This window comes from Hyperoodon ampullatus, assembly GCF_949752795.1.
Source record: "Hyperoodon ampullatus genome assembly, chromosome: 3".
NCBI lineage: Eukaryota > Metazoa > Chordata > Mammalia > Artiodactyla > Ziphiidae > Hyperoodon > Hyperoodon ampullatus.
In genome coordinates this window covers 40017861-40035102 of record NC_136916.1, presented here as the reverse complement: position 1 = coordinate 40035102, position 17242 = coordinate 40017861, and the positions used below count along the sequence as shown (strand labels likewise).

Below are 17242 nucleotides of genomic sequence, written 5' to 3'. Positions count from 1 at the left end.
GATGATTGGAGGGAAAGGGCAACCCTGCCAGTGGCGGATGGGGGCAAACACCCGTCTTGGTGGTGATAAAGGATGCAGGGGCACCAGCGGCTCGTGTAGTTTCTACTTAGCATCCCTGGATCCAAACAGAACAATGCCTAGAGCTTCCAACCTCTCAGAGGGCCCAGCCTACCAAGGTGACATCAAAACAGGGAGGCTTAAAAGGAGTTTTTAAAAGCCATGACGTCCTTTGCTGAAATAAACATTGACATCCTCAACATAGATGCCATGGTTAAGAGGCTTGGAATGTCCGGGAAGGCTTATTGGATTCAACATAATTTCTCTGAAACCTATAAAAAACAAAAACAAAAAAACAGAAAAACAGAAAAAGCAAAATAAAGTAAAAACCAAAACCCCCAAAGAAGATCAAAACTAGAAGGGGAAACAGAGAGGGAGCTTGAAAGGTAGGGGGAAGAACTGGAGATACGGGATACGGATACAGATATATTGGGAACAGCCAAATGAATTCTCAGCAAAAGGGAAGGATAGGAGGAGGGGATTAACTTAAAACCAAGCGTGGTCAGAGAAACTGGAAACACTCCATTTTTGCTGCAGCCTCCACTGAACTGAGGAAGGGACGTGAGCAAAACATTTGGGGGCTTGGCCTTGGATTGTCCTGGAAGAGGAGGGGAGGGGCAGCCTCACCTAAGTAGGAGGCCCTGATGATGAGCTTGACAGGGAGGTGGGAACAGGGCATAATCGCTAGGGTCCCTGGGGGGCAAAGGGGTGGGAGGGGAATGCTCTCCAGACCTTACATTCTTAAGGGATACCTGAGGGCCATTTCTAATCCTAGGAGCTGGGATAATGTGAACCACCTTTGACTGCACCAGGTTGGGGGCACTGTACTTCCAAGACTATAAACTCCTTCTCCTTCACTTTTTCCTCTCATTTCACCCAGTCAGTGCAGTGATGGCTGATCTCTCAGCCTTCCCATAATTCCAAGTCTCATAGGGGATGGAATACCCTGGAGGAGTAGCATTGGTGGCCATCAAGCCATGGGCAGCCTCAAGCAAGGAGGACTTCCATGCTAGCTCAGCTCCTCTCTGGCCCCACCCTGCCATGGACGGAATTAGGATGTCCAGAGACGTGGGTGTTCCTGATCAAATCTCCAGAATGAGGTTTTTCAGTCAACCCCGGATTAAAATAATGTCTGTAAAATAATGTCTGTAACGAGCGTGTGGGTGTTTACGTGCATGTGCAGACAAGATAGGAGTAAGCCAACCTTTTTAGGAAAGCTGTGTGCAGGTATGTGAAGAGTGTAATGGGCAGCTAGACGTTGAGGCTATGATGGGGAGAGATCGAGTTGGTAGCACTGAGACTTTCCCCTCCTCATTCTGAGGGCATACTACGATCAAAACAGAGTTGAGTCATCTTGGACGTTGGGTGCCTTCCTTCTGCAGGGAGTGGGGTTAGATTGTGGATGGAGGAAAGTTCCTCACTGATGAGGTCATGTTTAGAGGGAGACTTGGTTTCAACATGAGATGTTTCTGTGCTAGCATCACTATGCTAACCCAGGACAAGGGCTCTCTTGGGTCTGAGGCAGAGGGAAGGCAGGCCATTGGCCTAGAGGGTCTGTGACTCCATTGTTTCTCTCCAGGCCATGGTCCCTCTCTCATTTCTCCCAGAGGCCTCACCTAGGCCCTGTGAAGTATCCTGGCCTGGAATATTTCCCTCACCTAAGGGATTTTAGTACCAATCCCACACTAGGCACCTAGGCATCCCTGAGTCCTCTGGGACCTACAGAAACTTCATGAGGTCTTAAGATCTTAAGAATTAAAATTGGTGAGGGGGACAGGGGTTCTGTACTGCATACAAAGATGTCAAAGGAGGTAACTCACCATGTGACCTTGGGTAAGACACTTCCCCACTCTGGACCTCAGGTTCCTCATATATATAGTGAGTTGATGGGACTAGATGATCTCTATTGTCCTTCAAGTTTAATATCCCATGATTGTCTATGTTTGAAAAGACCCCTGGCAGAAGAGGCAGACATGGGGGAATTAATGGTCAGTATTGAGCCCCATGTGCAAAGACATGGGGAAGTATTTTTCTTAAGTGCACAAGGCCAGAAACAGAAATCCAGGTGTCCCCAGCTCCTGTACTCACACTGCTTTACCTGTAGGGGCACCTGCTTTATTTTAGGCATAAAATCTAGATACATGGTCCCCTGAGTATCACACAGTGGCTTTAAGGAACTGCATGAGGGGATCACCATAAACTCTGTCCAACCTTTCCCTACCATGCTTACCCCTCCATCCCTCTTCTTGGGCCAGGGGAATCCTGAACTTGTGTCCATCACTGCTTTTGTCAATGCCATTTCTGGGGCTGGAAGGATGATTCCTATGAACTGAGCTGATGATCCCACAGGTCTTGAGGCCACCTTTTTGGCCCCTTCTCTCCTAGAAAAGAAATTCAGCTACTCTCCAAGAGGGAACAACATGACAAGGGGGAATGAAGAGAAGAGACGGGGTGTTTGGCCCCTTGAAATCGTTCTTGCCTCAGTTAGGGCATAAACAGAACGACAAAAGCTGTTGGCTCCCTAGAGACCTGACAACTCTAAGTCCTATGAAAGAGGTATCATAGCTTGTGAGTGAAATCTCCCTTGAAGGCCATGCAGCATCGTGGGCCCTGAAAGGCTCCACGTCAGATCCGTTAAAGGCAGGGGCCAAGCCTCTGCCAAGGTCCCTGAAGCCACCTCTGTGAACATGAGCCTTTTCCCATATGAGCCGGGATCTGAAGTTTGTTTTCTCTGGAACTCTTTCCCAGGTGGAGCCTTTCCAAGATTCTAAATGCTGAAGCTTATAGCATAAGAGGCACCGCTCCAAAATCCTCCATTCCTCCCCCTTTCACTCAGAACAACCCTGGAGCAGGAAGGAAAAAGCATATGCTCGGGGGAGGGCAGGGGGGACAAGGACCACCATGGACATGGACTTGGAAAGGGAGAGATGGCTGGAGGAAAGGCCAAAGAGGAGCAAATTTACTTCTGAAGAAAGCCTCGCCCCCCAGTGGCCCATGAACCCTCATGTCTAACCTTTTCCTCCATCTGTCAACAGCTGTCCCCAGAGTCATCCAGCACAAAGCTACTCGTAGGCCCTCTGTAATTCAGAACAGAGCCTGGTCTTCAGGGACTGTCTAGGTGTATGTTTCCTAAGAAGCAAGCCAGAGACTCTGGGATTGTTTTGGGAAGGGAGGGAAGCTGTGAAGGAAAAGGCTAGGGGGTGCTAAGCACCCAGAGAATTGGATGAAAGCTTTCGGAGCCAATCCCATTGGGCCAAAAGCCTGTTAAATCTTCAAGGGCAAGTTCTTCAATATTCACTGCAGCAAGAGAAGGGCTGCCTTCTATGGCCATGCAACACAAAGGATGGTCTAGACCTTCACACCTCTCTGTTTTTCTGACAATCTTGTAAATCCTAATCATCTCACCCTCTCTGGGGTTTCATCCCAGCCCCACTCTCTTGCTCTGGCCTTGGATGTCTAGAGCTACCAGCTTTCCAGCACCCACCAGTGAGTACTTCCCTTGCATCTTCTGTCTACACATTCATTTGACTTTGGATTCTCAAGGCCTCCCTTTCTGTCCCTGCTTCTGCCTTTTTGTTATCCGACATGGTAATTTTGTTCCCTAACCCCATAAAGTGGGTTTGGGTTATGGCCTTGATAAAAGGCCCAATACCAAATGGAGACCTATTGGATTATTTCCCAACATTCCCTCATCAAATGTATTCATTCATCCTCTTAAAGTTGCTACATCACAGAAATGCTTAGCATTTACATAGCATTGGCTGTGAGAAAGAGGAGGTTGATATACACAGGAGTCCTGGCACTGAGGTCATGGGTGGCTTAATCATAGGGAATCAGAGGCACAGAGCAATTGAGATCCTTGTCCAGAGAGAGAGTGAGAGCAGGAGGGGTCCACAGGATAGATGTCAGGGTGGGGAGCTTGCGTTGTACCCCACCCCAGTCAGGAGGTATTCTAGCCACACCCTCTATACCATTCCCCAAGGGGTGAGAAGGTGTGAAGTGTCTTGAAGCATGCTGTGGGCAGGCATGGGCTAAAGAAGGGAGACTCAAGCAATGCCCGGCTATAATAGCCCTACCATCCAATGCATCACTGATCACCCTGGAATCCAAAGACCTGTATAAGTTAGTGATGGTGCCAGGCACTGCTTACAGTTAATTCAGTATCTCCATTTTATTTTATTTCTAAATTAAATTAAATTAAATTTTTTTGGCTGCACCACGCAGCTTGTGGGATCTTAGTTCCCCAATCAGGGATTGAACCCAGGCCCTGGCAGTGGAAGCGCAGAGTCCTAACCACTGGACCACCAGGGAAGTCCCTCCAATATCTTTTAAAAGTTGATATTATTAACTCTATTTTACATGTGGGAAAACTAAGTCTCAGTAATATATATTAAAAAAAAAACTAAGTAGACTTTGTGGCAGAGTCTGATATTAAACATTGAACCACGTTTTTCATAACCTTAAACTCCTTATAATTAACTGCTTTGCAAAATGGCTTCCATTTGTTGAAAATCAGTGTACGGAAAAGGAGGCAGAAACGGAGGTCATGGCCGCAGTGATGGGGACATTCTCCAGGGAAAGCAGGGCTTTACCTCCGGCTCCTTCTGCAAGGCCTGGCTGGAGGGCTAGAGTGTTCCTTCCTCACTAACAGCTTCCCTACCAGGGAGCCGAGCACCCCCCATGCCCCGCCACTGCCCTCCTCCAGTAGATGCCCAGCCCAACCCTTTCCCATGCTGCCTCATTTTCTGCAAGTGTTAGCCAGCCACCCCTACCACTTCGTTTGTATTAGGACCTACCAAGTAAAGAATCCCAAACTCTATCTAGACATTGACCCCTTCATTTTGATGTTACTTCTGGAGTCCAGCTTAAGATGGATGAAAAGTAAACCTGATGAAAGAGATAATCATGAATTTGTAGAGAAGAGCAATTATTCAGAATATAGTCACACCTAGAGCAAGAGTGTAGAATCTGAGAATCCTCCTGGGAGGCCAAGTATGGAGCCCAGAATTGCTCTCTCCCAGCACTCTCCCCTTGGGTCACTATGTGAACAAGAAGTGACAGGAAAAGGTACATTATGGTAAAGAAAATGTCCCTCATAAATGTCGCTTGCTTTGTTTGCTGCCTGTGTGGTGACCTCTCTAAGGACATGGGAAGAAGGTCATCAAAGAGCCCCAGTGATCCCGGGTTATGACTATTGTTACATGGTTCTGTACCTTTGCCTCCTGATGTGGCTATTGTTGTTCTCAATCTAAGTTCTTTCCTGCCATCAGATTCAGTAAAAAGATGGTGGCACTGAGCCACGTGGGTGAGACCCAAATGCCTAGACTTGCTGGCCACAAACGATCTTACTTAAAGCTCTCAGATCATTTCCTCTGTTATTCTGAGGTTGCAAACCTAACCAATGGGCCATCTGTGGCTCTGGGTTGTGTCTCATTTTAACGTGATTTAAAAAAATTTTTTGAATTAGTTGCCAACATCTAAAAGTTGGAAGATTTCACATTTAAAATATCCCTATTTCTAGCTTCCCTTAAAAATCCAAGAGTTCTGTCAATGTTGGGCCAGCATTTCTGCACAATGATAATCAGCTAGAGCAAAGTGGTGGCCACTCCATTTAGACAGGGCATGTGTTCTCTAATTCACCATATGCCACACTACTCCCTATTATCCTCCACCTGGTCCCTTCACTTATTTACAATCCCTGCATGGTTTGTCTTAGCATTTCAGTTGAAACCTTTACAATAAACATAAAGTCAGCACTAGGTTATGGGCTGTGAATTAAAGACCAGGGAATGCCCTCTCAGCAAGCCTCACTGATTATCCCTATAATGAGCAAACTTATGCTCCCTCTGGTTATGGTTTAAAATGATACATAGTGGCTGGAAACCTCCATCAGAGGGATAAACCTATCTCAGAAAGAGGAGATAGTTCAGGAATTGAACTGTCTCCTCTTTGAGACAGTTGAACTGGGCTAAGAGGGCATTGTGTTCAGAAATCAGGTTCCCAAGAAGAAAACATGCTAGAGACCACTTATAATGCTACTGTTGGGTGAGAAGATGGTATTTTGGGTATTTGTATCATCAGCTGGCTGTGCTTCCATTTTCCTTGACACATGTAAGGCACTTAACCAAAGGTTATCAAGTGCCAGCTAGCAGGACTTTTCAAAACAGCTGTTAAATTTCTTGGGGTATAATTTGACTCAAAGTATTCCCATATCCTTACAGCAACAAACATGCTACACAGGCTTCTATAGGATATGCAAATGTACTTGGAACTGAAATGTCCCTCTTGTATATTTCATGGCTAAGAGTGCTGAACTGAGATCCCCAGCTTCAGTACGCGGCACCTTTTCCTGTAAAGTTGCCTCAGTACTGCTGGGAAAATCAATGATGAGACTGCCCTGGCCCATGTGCAAAGCCGGGTTCCAGCTGTGTGCAGATGCTCTGAGGGAGGAGGCTGCTGCTGAATGTAACCCAAATGTGAGTTAGCTCAGGGAATCATGCCAGGAGAAGTCACAGTGGGAGGGCATCCACACCTAGGTGAGATAAAAGGGCATGGAACACTAAGATTCTCAGACAAAAGCCAAAGGCTCTTCCCTGAAAGAATCTTGAAGGTTCTCCTGACTCTTCCCTGAGGAATACTGCAAGGCTTGCACTCAAAAGGAGGAGGAATGTGCTTGGGGGCTTCGCTCTTGGTATCACTATTGTCCTAACAATAAGCTGAGCTTGGATCAAAGGAGTGAAATGTTAGTTCCAGAGAAAGGGAAATTCCTTCCACTCCAGAACCTGGATGAAGTGACCTCTTAGAATCAAAATATTTCACAAGCCATGGAGTAAAATTAGTCACCTGGTAAAACCTGTTTACCATTCTCAAAATTAACTATATAAGGGACAATTTGTAATACCGGAATATCTCTTGCTTAATTGAGAGGAGAGAGAGCCTCAGGTATGAATAACCTTTCTCTATCCTCACTCCCTCCCTGCACTTCAAAATACTTGTCTTTATATTCAGCATATTTTCCCCTTTTTGATTCTTTTTATTCTTTTCCAATGTTTGAAATATCTGAAATAAGAAAGCGTAGAGATCATCAAAACTGTGTACCCACCACCCAGTATTAACAATTTATTACATTTTGATATCTTCTTTCCAAAGTTTTGAGAGAAATAATACATGACACCTATGGTTGTGAGCCCATATGAATGCATCCATGATCCTGTTCCTAATCTAATCCCTCACCAGAGGTAATCACTGCCCTGAAATAGATGAGGATCATTTCCAGGCATCTTTTAATAATTTGCCTGCAGAGGTATATATCTGTAAGAAAATTGCCTAAGTTTAAATTTTAAAATAAGGGATGTTTTTTCTAGATTTATCCACATTAAGACTTGTAGTTCTCACTCATTAATTGTAACTGATGTAGTCTACCATGTGACTATACTACAAATTATTTGTCTGTTCTACTAACTGACACTTATTTCCATTCTGTCATTACTCCAAAAAAAGTTGCAATAAATATTATTACACAAGTCTCTTTACGTGCATGTGGGAGAGTTTCTCTAGAGCAGCAGTTGGCAAACTTTTCCGGTAAAGGCCCAGATAATAAATACTATTTTAGGCTTTATACAAATCATACGGTCTCTGTTGCTGCTACTAAATTCTGTCATTGTAGTCTGAAAGCAGCCATAGACAACAAAGAAACAAACAAATGTGTTCCAATAAAACTTCAATGATAAAAACAGACAGGAACCAGATTTGGGCCTTGGCCCACAGGCCACTGTTTGCTGACCTCTAGAGGCTTGTTACTCAAACTATGGGCATGTAGACCAGCATCAGCATCAGCTAGGAGTTTGGTAGAAATGGAGACTCTTAGACCTCAGTGAATCAATGTCTTCATTTTAACAAGTTCTTCAGGTGATTTCTATGCACAAAAAAATGTTTCAGAAGAATGGCTTTAGAGGATATCCCTATAATTTAGTGTATAGAAATCCTTCACTGTATTGCTAAACGTTTCCCCAAAGTGATGGGACCAACTCATATTTCTACGATCACTAAATGGATGAATGTCTTACCCTGTATCTCCACATATGATATTATCTGATGTGTGGTAGATGTTATCTTCTTGTAGCTGTAAGGTGCATTTCCTTGATTACTGCTGAGGTTCACACCATCTCAATTGGAGTTTCCTGTTCTGTGAAGTGTCTCTTCCTATACTTTCTTCATTGTGTTGTGTGTGTGTGTGTTGTGTGTGTGTTATACATGTGTGTGCATTATATATATTATGTGTGTATGTGTGGATATATATTACCTATATAATAATATTATATAATAATATATAATATGTACATACACATATTATATATATCTACACATACATACATACATTGTATATAAGTTGGTCTTTTTTATTTGTGGGAGTTTGTTATTTATTCTGCATGGAAATTCTTTGTTGGCTGTATGCACTGGAATTATGTTCTCTCAGTCTATGGTTTATCTTTTACCTTTGTATATGGTATCTTATATAGATTTTTAAAAATTAATGTAGACAAATGCATTAATCTTTCCCTTTATGTTATTTATAATATGTATCTTAAGATTTTCCTCCCTCAATGTCAAAGGATATACTCTTTTCCTCTAAAAGTACTATATTTAACAATCTCTCTTAGAGAAGAATTCCAAAAATTTATGTAGAGTCTCCTCACTCAAGGAAATGGAGCTTAACTCCCCACCTTGTGTGCTGTGTTTATCAGCTTATTTCCAAAGAGTATGGCAAGGGGAAAACGTAACTTTACAGTGGAGAATCCTGGTCTCAGCCAGGCGATCAGGGCTAGCATATTCAGTGATGCCATGTGATAAGCATGATATGATGTGATGAGGGCAGCATGCATCTCTGTGGTCTTCCTCCCCAAAACTCATGACCCCAACCAACAAGACTAAATTGGGAGGCATTCTGCATAAAATCTGACCTCAAAACTGTCAAGGTAATCAAGGACAAGGAAAGTCTGAGAAACTGTCACAGATCAGATGAGGTTAAAGAACCATGATAACTAAATGTAATGTGGTATTCTGGATGGGATTCTGAAACAGAAAACGGACATTTGAGGAAAAACTGGTGAAATCAGAAAGAAGTATTGAGTTTAGTTAACAATAACATGCCAAAGCTGGCTTCTTAGTTGTGACAAATGTGTCATGGTGATTTAGGATGATTACAATAGAGAAAACTGAGTAAGAAGTATAAGAGAATTCTCTGCATTCCTGTTGCAACGTTTCTGTATATCTAAAAGTATTTTAAAACAAAAACCTTATCTAAAGCAAAAAGTTCTACTTTTAAATTTCACCCAGAATTTATAATTTATTGTGTGGCTGGTATGAGACTATTTTTCCTCATGTGATTTTATTGAATAAATTCTCCCTTTCATACTGATTTGCAATGACACATCAAAAATACACACATAGCCACACATCTTTCTGTTTGTTTATCTATACATCTACATACATACACACGTATGTTTTCTGAGTGCTAAAAACATATTATTATACTTTGGCCTATTTGTCTCCCCATCTTTATTACTAGAACTTTATAATAAGTCTTTTTGTCTATGAGAGCAAATCTCCTCAACCTTCTTTTAAAAAAATACCTTGGCTATTCTTTGTCTTTCATTCTCTCATATAAATTATAGAATAAGCTTATCAAGCAAGTATCTTCAAAAACCCTGCTGGGATTTTTATTGGGAGTGTATTTAATTTATAAACTTGGGGGATAATCAACATCTTCATTATATTGGTCTGCCTATTTATGAACAAGATAGATGCTCCATTTACTCATTCTTCTTTTATACTCTTAATATTGTCTTGTATTTTCTAGAAGATATTGCATAGCCTTTGTAGAATTTATATTTTTTTGCCTTTTTTTGTTTTATTTCATTTTTGCTATTGTAAGTGTGATTTGTTTTCAGTTAAATTTTCTGTGTTTAGGGAATATATTAATTTGTGTTTACTGATCTTGTATTAGTAACGTTGCTGAGCTCTCTAACTTGTTCTAGCTTTACAAATACCTTTTGATATTCTATGTAGGATGATCATATCATTCACAAAAAGATGGTCGTACGTCTTTCCACAATTCTTATATTTCTTTTCTTGTCTTATTGCATTGGGTAGAATATCCAGATCATTGTTGAGTAAAAGTCAGTATAACAAACATCTTTATTGTTAACTGTTTTTTTTTTTTTGTACATGGTTCATAATGTTGGACTGTAGTTCATTTTGAGTAGGAAGGGTTTTTTTCCCCTCTTTTCCTTTTGTGCTCAGTCATCATTGTCTAACGTTTTTGGTGTTGTTGTTGTTATTGCTGCCTCCACCAAGGCTCTTAGAACTTCAATTCCAAACCCATCCTATAATGATGGCCTGGGGCCCCTAAAGGGTGATACCATTTTAAAATAAAAAGCTGCTGAAAACAAAAAGTTCTACTTCTAAATTTCAACCAGAATTTCTAACTTACTTTGTGACTGGTATGAGGTAATAATATAACTTTATTATTCCTCATGTTGAATAGTTTCTCCCTTCCATACTGATTTGCAATGGGATATAGCAGAACAGTCTTCAGCTAGGTGAGTGGCTTAAGTCAGTTCATCATCTCATGGTTACATCTTTACCTCTCTCCCCTACCTCCTTAGGTTCAGAGATTCCTATTAGCTGTACTCTCAGATAGGGGTTGGCAACACTATTCTTTCAGACTCTTTTCATCAGTGTGGAAGCCTGTCCCCAACCCATGGCTTCAAGCAGTGATTCTAGCCCTGATCCCTTGACAATCTGGACCACATATAGTTGTACAGGACCCTTGAGAGCTAAATTTCTGCCCTTACTTTTTGCCTCCAGACTTGGAGGCCAGCCTGAGAATGAATGTAGCTCTGCTCATCAACCTTTTGTTTCTGTACTATTTCTGACTCATCAGGTTACTTATCTTGCTCTTAGGCCCACATAGCTGGGTCTTAGGCCCAGCTATGTGTTCTTATATTTTTCTGTCACTGCAATGTGTTTGGAGCAGAGGAGGTGCACTAAATCATGAACCCACTGCACCATCTTGACCACAGCTTGATTACTTTTCTTTCTTTCTGTATTAGAGAAAAAATGTATTTTCTTTTTTTCTTTAACTGGTGCCTTCAATCCTATCCCCAACTTCTTTCCTCAATTATTTCTTATCTCTCCAGCATCTTCCATAAATCCTGTTCTATTCCCCTTTCTTCAGAAATCTACATATGGTCATCTCTATCTTTTGGTATGTGCTCATGTACCAAATCCACGTGTGCCCACATTCCCAGTCTCTCACCTAGTAAATGATGGAGCAATGTCCTCCACTTTACATACCGTCTGCTATCATCCCATTTCCTTAGTTCCTTTGGGCACCAACATTTTGCATGATCCAATTCCAACTATAACTCCACTATCTCACAGATTGTTAATGCTTAACTTCCCATAAACCAAGTTCTATTCCCTCCACAGAAACTGACCTCTTGAAGGTCACTAATGGTTACTCCATAACTAGCTTTTCTCCATTCCTCTTCACCTTGGTCATTCCACAGAGTGTGGTATCTCAACCATCCCACATCCCCCATGACACTTATAATACTGTGTCATCTTTCTACCTTTCCGCTCCTGTTCTTTCTGTTGGCTTCTTTTCCTCCACCTGTACCTATGGTGGTTTCTCAAGGATCAGTCCTTTCACCCTTGGTTACTCAGAGTGGTTCTTGGACCAGGAACAGCAGCATCACCTGAGAGCTTGCTAGAAATGAGGACTCTCAAGCTCTTACTCCAAACCTAGTGAACCAAAACCTGAATCCTCAGATGATTAAAGTGTAGGAATGCTGTTCTAGCCATCTCCTCCCACCTCCTTGTACAATCCATCATTAATGTCCACATCCAGGGGTGTGACGTCTAACCCTTTAACTCCAGCCAAAAACTTTCTTCTAAATTCCATTCTCATGATGCCAACTGGCTACTTGGCATTTCCATTACTGTGCATCATAACCACAAACCCAACATTTCTATAATCCCCATCCCAAACAATTTCCCTTCCTGATAGCCCAATTCTTTAAAATCTCTACCATGCTTATAATCACCTAGGCACAAACTATTGGAACCATCCTCATTTCTTGCCAGTGTCTTTCTAATTTCCAATATCTAATCAAACATCAGGTTTCAATACTTGTTTTGCAGTATCTCATGTACACATGCTTTTACTAGATTCCCCACTTCAGCAAAGCATGGCAGAAAGATCTGGAGACAGACTGACTGGCTATCAAATTCCTGTTCTACTACCTACCAGGTATGTGTGACTTTAAAACCTTAAGTAAATTACCTAAATTCTCAGAGCCTTGATTTCCCTTTCTGTAAATTGGAAATATCATTATCTATCTCGCAGGTGCTGTTGTGATTTAAAAAAAAAATAAAGCATCAGGTCAAAGTCTGGCACATGAAACAGATGACTAACAAGTATTGGTTTAGGCTTCCTCAACCCCCATTTTAATTTTAAGGCCACTGTTTTGGGGCTTTGTAATATATTCCTCAGATTCCAGTCCCTAGGTTAAGCTTTCTGACACACCATTGTCAAATTATGTCACTAAAATATCATGTTCACCAATCCACCACCATGTTCAGGGGCCAACATAGATTGAAAGTGCCTTTGTATGAATCCCAGATGGCTTAGGCTGCCATCCTGGTCTTGCCACACCCTGTTTTCAGCCAGATATTCTGCCCTTGCCACCCACCCCTCCCCTATTCACAATCTCTGGTTAGATAAACTCTAAGCTGACCATATCTTACAGTTTTTAGTTTCCGTCCTCACTTCCATGGTATTGTGCTGTCCTGAGTGTTTATCTTCTAACTTATTTTCCCCATCCAATTCCCATGAATTCTTCAATAACCAGCTCAAATCTCACTGTCTGTATAAGTCATTTGGCAGTTAATTGTGACTTTCTGTGTGATACTTCTTCTCCTGTTATCTGGAAATTTTAAAATATAATATACAACAGTGAAATTATTCATGGAATTATTTTTTTCATTTCTCAGTAAGATCATTTTTTAAAAAAACCTAACGACTAGTATTTATAAGCATTTACACATGCCCAGACAATGAGTGAAGTATTGTGCATGGACTTCCTCATCTAACCTTCACAGCATCCCTATGAGGGGAGAACTGTTATGGTCCCTAGTTTGTGGATGAAGAAAAAAAGGAATGAAGATGATCAGTAACTCATGCCAAGTTGCCCTGTGAATAAGATGCAGCGCCATCTTGAATCTAGGCTTTCTCATTCCAGCTCTTGTGCTATATTGAATTGTGCTATATTAACCCCTCTGCTATACTGAAACCAAATCAGGAAGCACTTCCAACAGCTCCCCCTATTTCTCACTTGATAGACCAGCATTTTAGAGAATAGAAAACTTATTTTTTAGAACCATGTGATATGACTCGTGTGTGTGTGTGCGTGTGTGTGTGTGAATCTGTATAACAATATGCCACATTACTTTGAAGTTCTACTATAGTATCTTGGCATTTACAAAGCATTTCTTCTTCCAAAATTTTAAATGATTATGTTAACCTTACAATAACTCTGTTAGGTAAGGAAAGAGCAAAAAAATTATCTTAACATCAGTGCCTCCTTCTTGATCGTGTGGCTCTCCCAGAACCCAAGTCCTCAAGTCTATCTGCTATCCCAGGGTGCCTGACTTTCCTCAGGGTCATGGCCATTTTGTTTAGGCTCCAATGAGCAAAAGGCAAAGGCCTGAGTCTAGCAGGAAATGTAATCAATAAAGTCCAAATCCCTGAGTGGTATAAATTTTAAGCAGATTATCTTAGAGTAGGGTATGGCTAATAGGATCAGGTAGCTGGCACATTCTAAATTTATAGCCCTAACAATTAAAGAATATAAACCTATGAGTTGCTTTTCTGACTTGGAATTCCTATGATTAGTGATAATGATGAAGGTATTGAAAATAATGGTGAAGGGAAAGATGAAAAGAAGACAGACAAGAAGGGTCCCACCGTGTGTCTCTATAGAGCAATGGTTCTTAAGCTTTCTTGGGGCTTGCTCTCTTTAACTAGAGGGAAGCATCATACACACAGAAACACACACACAAAAAGATTCATTCATTTTGGGCAGTGGCGGTGTCATGGTCTAGCTAGGATCCACATTAAGAGTAGTAGACAGATGCTATACAGGTCAGAAAGCATCAGCACTTTGCAATGACAGACACTGGCAAATGCAGATTCAAATGCCTGCTTTCATTGTGCTCCAAATCTCCAAATTGCCAACACGTATTGGGGGGCCTCCTGTGCTCATGGGCACTATGTTCAGAGGTGGGAAGGGGAATACCAAGATGAGTAAAACCCAGTGACTACCCTAGAGAAACTTAAAATCCAGTGCCACGTACGTGAAGGCTAGACCTTTCTAAGCTTACCTAGCAATACTTTTTGCAAATATCTGAGTAGCAATTTTCCATGAGCAAAAAAAGAAAAGGAAGTGTACAGTCAACTAGGATCCTAAAATAAATTATTATAATGTGGGATCTACTCTAGTAAGTGTTGAGAGAAATGTACCCACCCAGAGCTGTGGGAGTTCAGTGGGGGAGCAATCCCATGCGAGAGGAGGAGAGGGGGTGGGAAAGATGGTCACTAGGCAGAAATGCGTGGGGGGTATTGCAAATTGTGGGAGCAGCATGGGTGAGGTATAGCGAGTGGGGGATTGTTATGGGTTGATTTGTGCCCCTGCAAAAGAACTCCACTACTTCAGAATGTGACCTTATTTGGAAACAATATCTTTGCAGATGATCAAGTTAAGATGAAATCATTAACACTGTCAATCAATTGTACTTCAATAAAAAAAAAAAGATGAGGTTACTAGGGTAGGCTCTAATCTGACTGTCCTTACAACAGGGGAAATTTGGACACACAGATACACACACACACACACACACACACACACACACACACACACACACACACACACAATAAGAATGCCATGTGAACCCAAAGGCAGAGACTCAGGTGATGCGTCTACAAGCAATGCCTAAGATTGCTAGCAAAATACCAGAATCTAGGAGATACACACATAACAGATATTTTCTTAGTGCCTTCAGAGGGAGCATGGCCCTGCCAACAACTTGCTCTTGGATTTCTGGCCTCCACAACTGTGAGACAATAAATTTCTATCATTCTAAGATGGCAAGTTTGTCGTACTTTGTTATAGCAGCCCTAGGAAACTAAAAGCAGGGTTTTTTTTTTTTTTTTTTTTTTTCCAGAGAAGCACAGTATAATTTGGCTGGAACACAGCAGGAATAAGGGAGAAATGGGGAACCAGCTCAGCAGGGGACATTAGGAAAGCAGTGTTGGGTGCTTTTTGTGGGTAATCTTATAAAATTGTGACACCCCCAATCAAGGGACGGTACTTGGGCTGCACTGTGGAAAGAATTTAGAAATTGATGGACAGATAGCTGAACACAAACAGATAAACAAAGACTGATGAGGGATCAATAGATATGGTATAGGTGGATACATGGATATGAGATTTAGATTCAATGACGTATCAGTGAATGACCATGATCTTTCTACTTAATGTTAAAAATCAATTTCTAAATGTTGAATCCTGTTTCCCACTTTCAAAACAATGTCACATAGGCTTGGGAGAACAGAAGTCTTATAAATTTACAGGAGTTACACACCTGGAAAAGCAGTCCCAGGGACAGGGAGCCCCCGCTCAGGCAGACACACTCAGCCCGCACTTAGCAACTCTAGGTGACAGCTGTGGGGCACCTCCGCCCTTAAGGACCTTGGCTGAAACAGCCAGGTGTAACAGAAAGGACCTCATGTCTTAAAAGCAGGACCGGAATAGCATTAGGGCCTTCCGAGGAATTAACTAGAGTGGGAGACGACCTCCTCAGAGCAGATTGCATTTGCTGTGAGGCTGGAAGGAGAGAGAAGATTTTTTTTCTTTTTTTTAAAATTAATTTTTATTGGAGTATATTTGCTTTACAAAGTTGTGTTAGTTTCTGCTGTGCAGCAAAGTGAATCAGTTATAGGTATACATATAACCACCGTTTTTTAATTTCCTTTCCATTTAGGTCACCACAGAGCATTGAGTAGAGTTCCCTGTGCTATACAGTAGGTTCTCCTTGGTTATCTATTTTATACATAGTAGTGTATATATGTCAATCCCAATCTCCCAATTCATCCCACCCCTCCTTGCCCCCTTGGTAACCATAAGTTTGTTCTCTACATCTGTGAGACAGAGAAGATTTCTGAGAAGATGGGAAGGAAAAGTTATTTCCGGCAGAAAGAACTACTTGAGTGATGGTCTTAGTGGGTAGGTACAAGATACATCTGAGGAGTGCAAGGAGGTCCTATTGGGAAATAAATGGAGATTAGCTTGGGGCAGATGTTGAAGGAACTCAGGAGCTTGAGCAATGGATGAGTTCGGATAAATGTGAGAGAGGGGATGAGTGGAGAGGTAGGGCAGGGGCCTGCAAGCTTTTTCTGTCAAGGGCCAGATAGTAAGTATTTCTGGCTTTCCAGGCCATACGGTCTCTGTTGCAACTACTCAACTCTGCCAGCATCACGTAAAAGCTGCCACGGACAGTAGGTAATGAATGAGCGTGGCTGTGTTCCCATAAACTTTATTTATGGACACTGAAATTTGAATTTCATATCATTTTCACGTGTTACAAAAGATGATAGTTCTTTTGATGTTTTCCTACCATTTGAAAATAAAATGATTCTTAGTTCCTGAGCTGTCCAAAAAAGCAGGTGGTGGGCTAGACCAGGCCCGCATGTTATAGCGTGCAGACCCCTGGGTTAAAGGGTGACTGAAGCACAGGTGGACAGTGGTCAGTTAGGGCTGGGATCATGAAAGGAGAATCAAGGAGATGGATGCCAGAGAAATGCAAAGATATCTTATGCAAATCAGGCATTTCACATCTCATTAAATGTGGGAGGTGGGAGAGGAGGGGAGGTCTAGGCAGCCCCAGGGCTCTCCAGCGTGACTGATCACAGGACCATTGGCAACACTGCAGAGCACCTGAAAAGGAGTAGGTGTGGGAGAGCAGGTGATGCTTTCAGAACAAGCCCAGAAGAGCATCCTGCAGCCCTTAAAGGAAGTGTAGCAACACTTGGAATCGGAATTACGAACCTTACACTCCTGAC

The 17242-nt window shown here is 42.0% G+C and overlaps 1 protein-coding gene across 7 annotated transcripts in view; it reads right to left on the bottom strand.

Moving 5' to 3' along the window:
- NTRK3 (neurotrophic receptor tyrosine kinase 3) overlaps positions 1–17242 on the bottom strand; it is a gene marked incomplete at both ends in the record, with an annotated part of 382825 nt that overhangs the window by 95982 nt on the left and 269601 nt on the right. For 2 of the 7 annotated variants that reach the window (XM_079699629.1, XM_079699630.1), the window contains 2 exons: positions 211–329; positions 1878–2012. The exons of 4 other annotated variants lie outside the window; for them this stretch is intronic. In XM_079699629.1, the coding sequence (XP_079555755.1) occupies positions 211–329; positions 1878–2012 (254 nt within the window). Of the gene's footprint in view, positions 1–210; positions 330–1877; positions 2013–17242 lie in introns of those variants that run through there. One more of the 7 variants, XM_079699631.1, reaches the window with a different exon arrangement.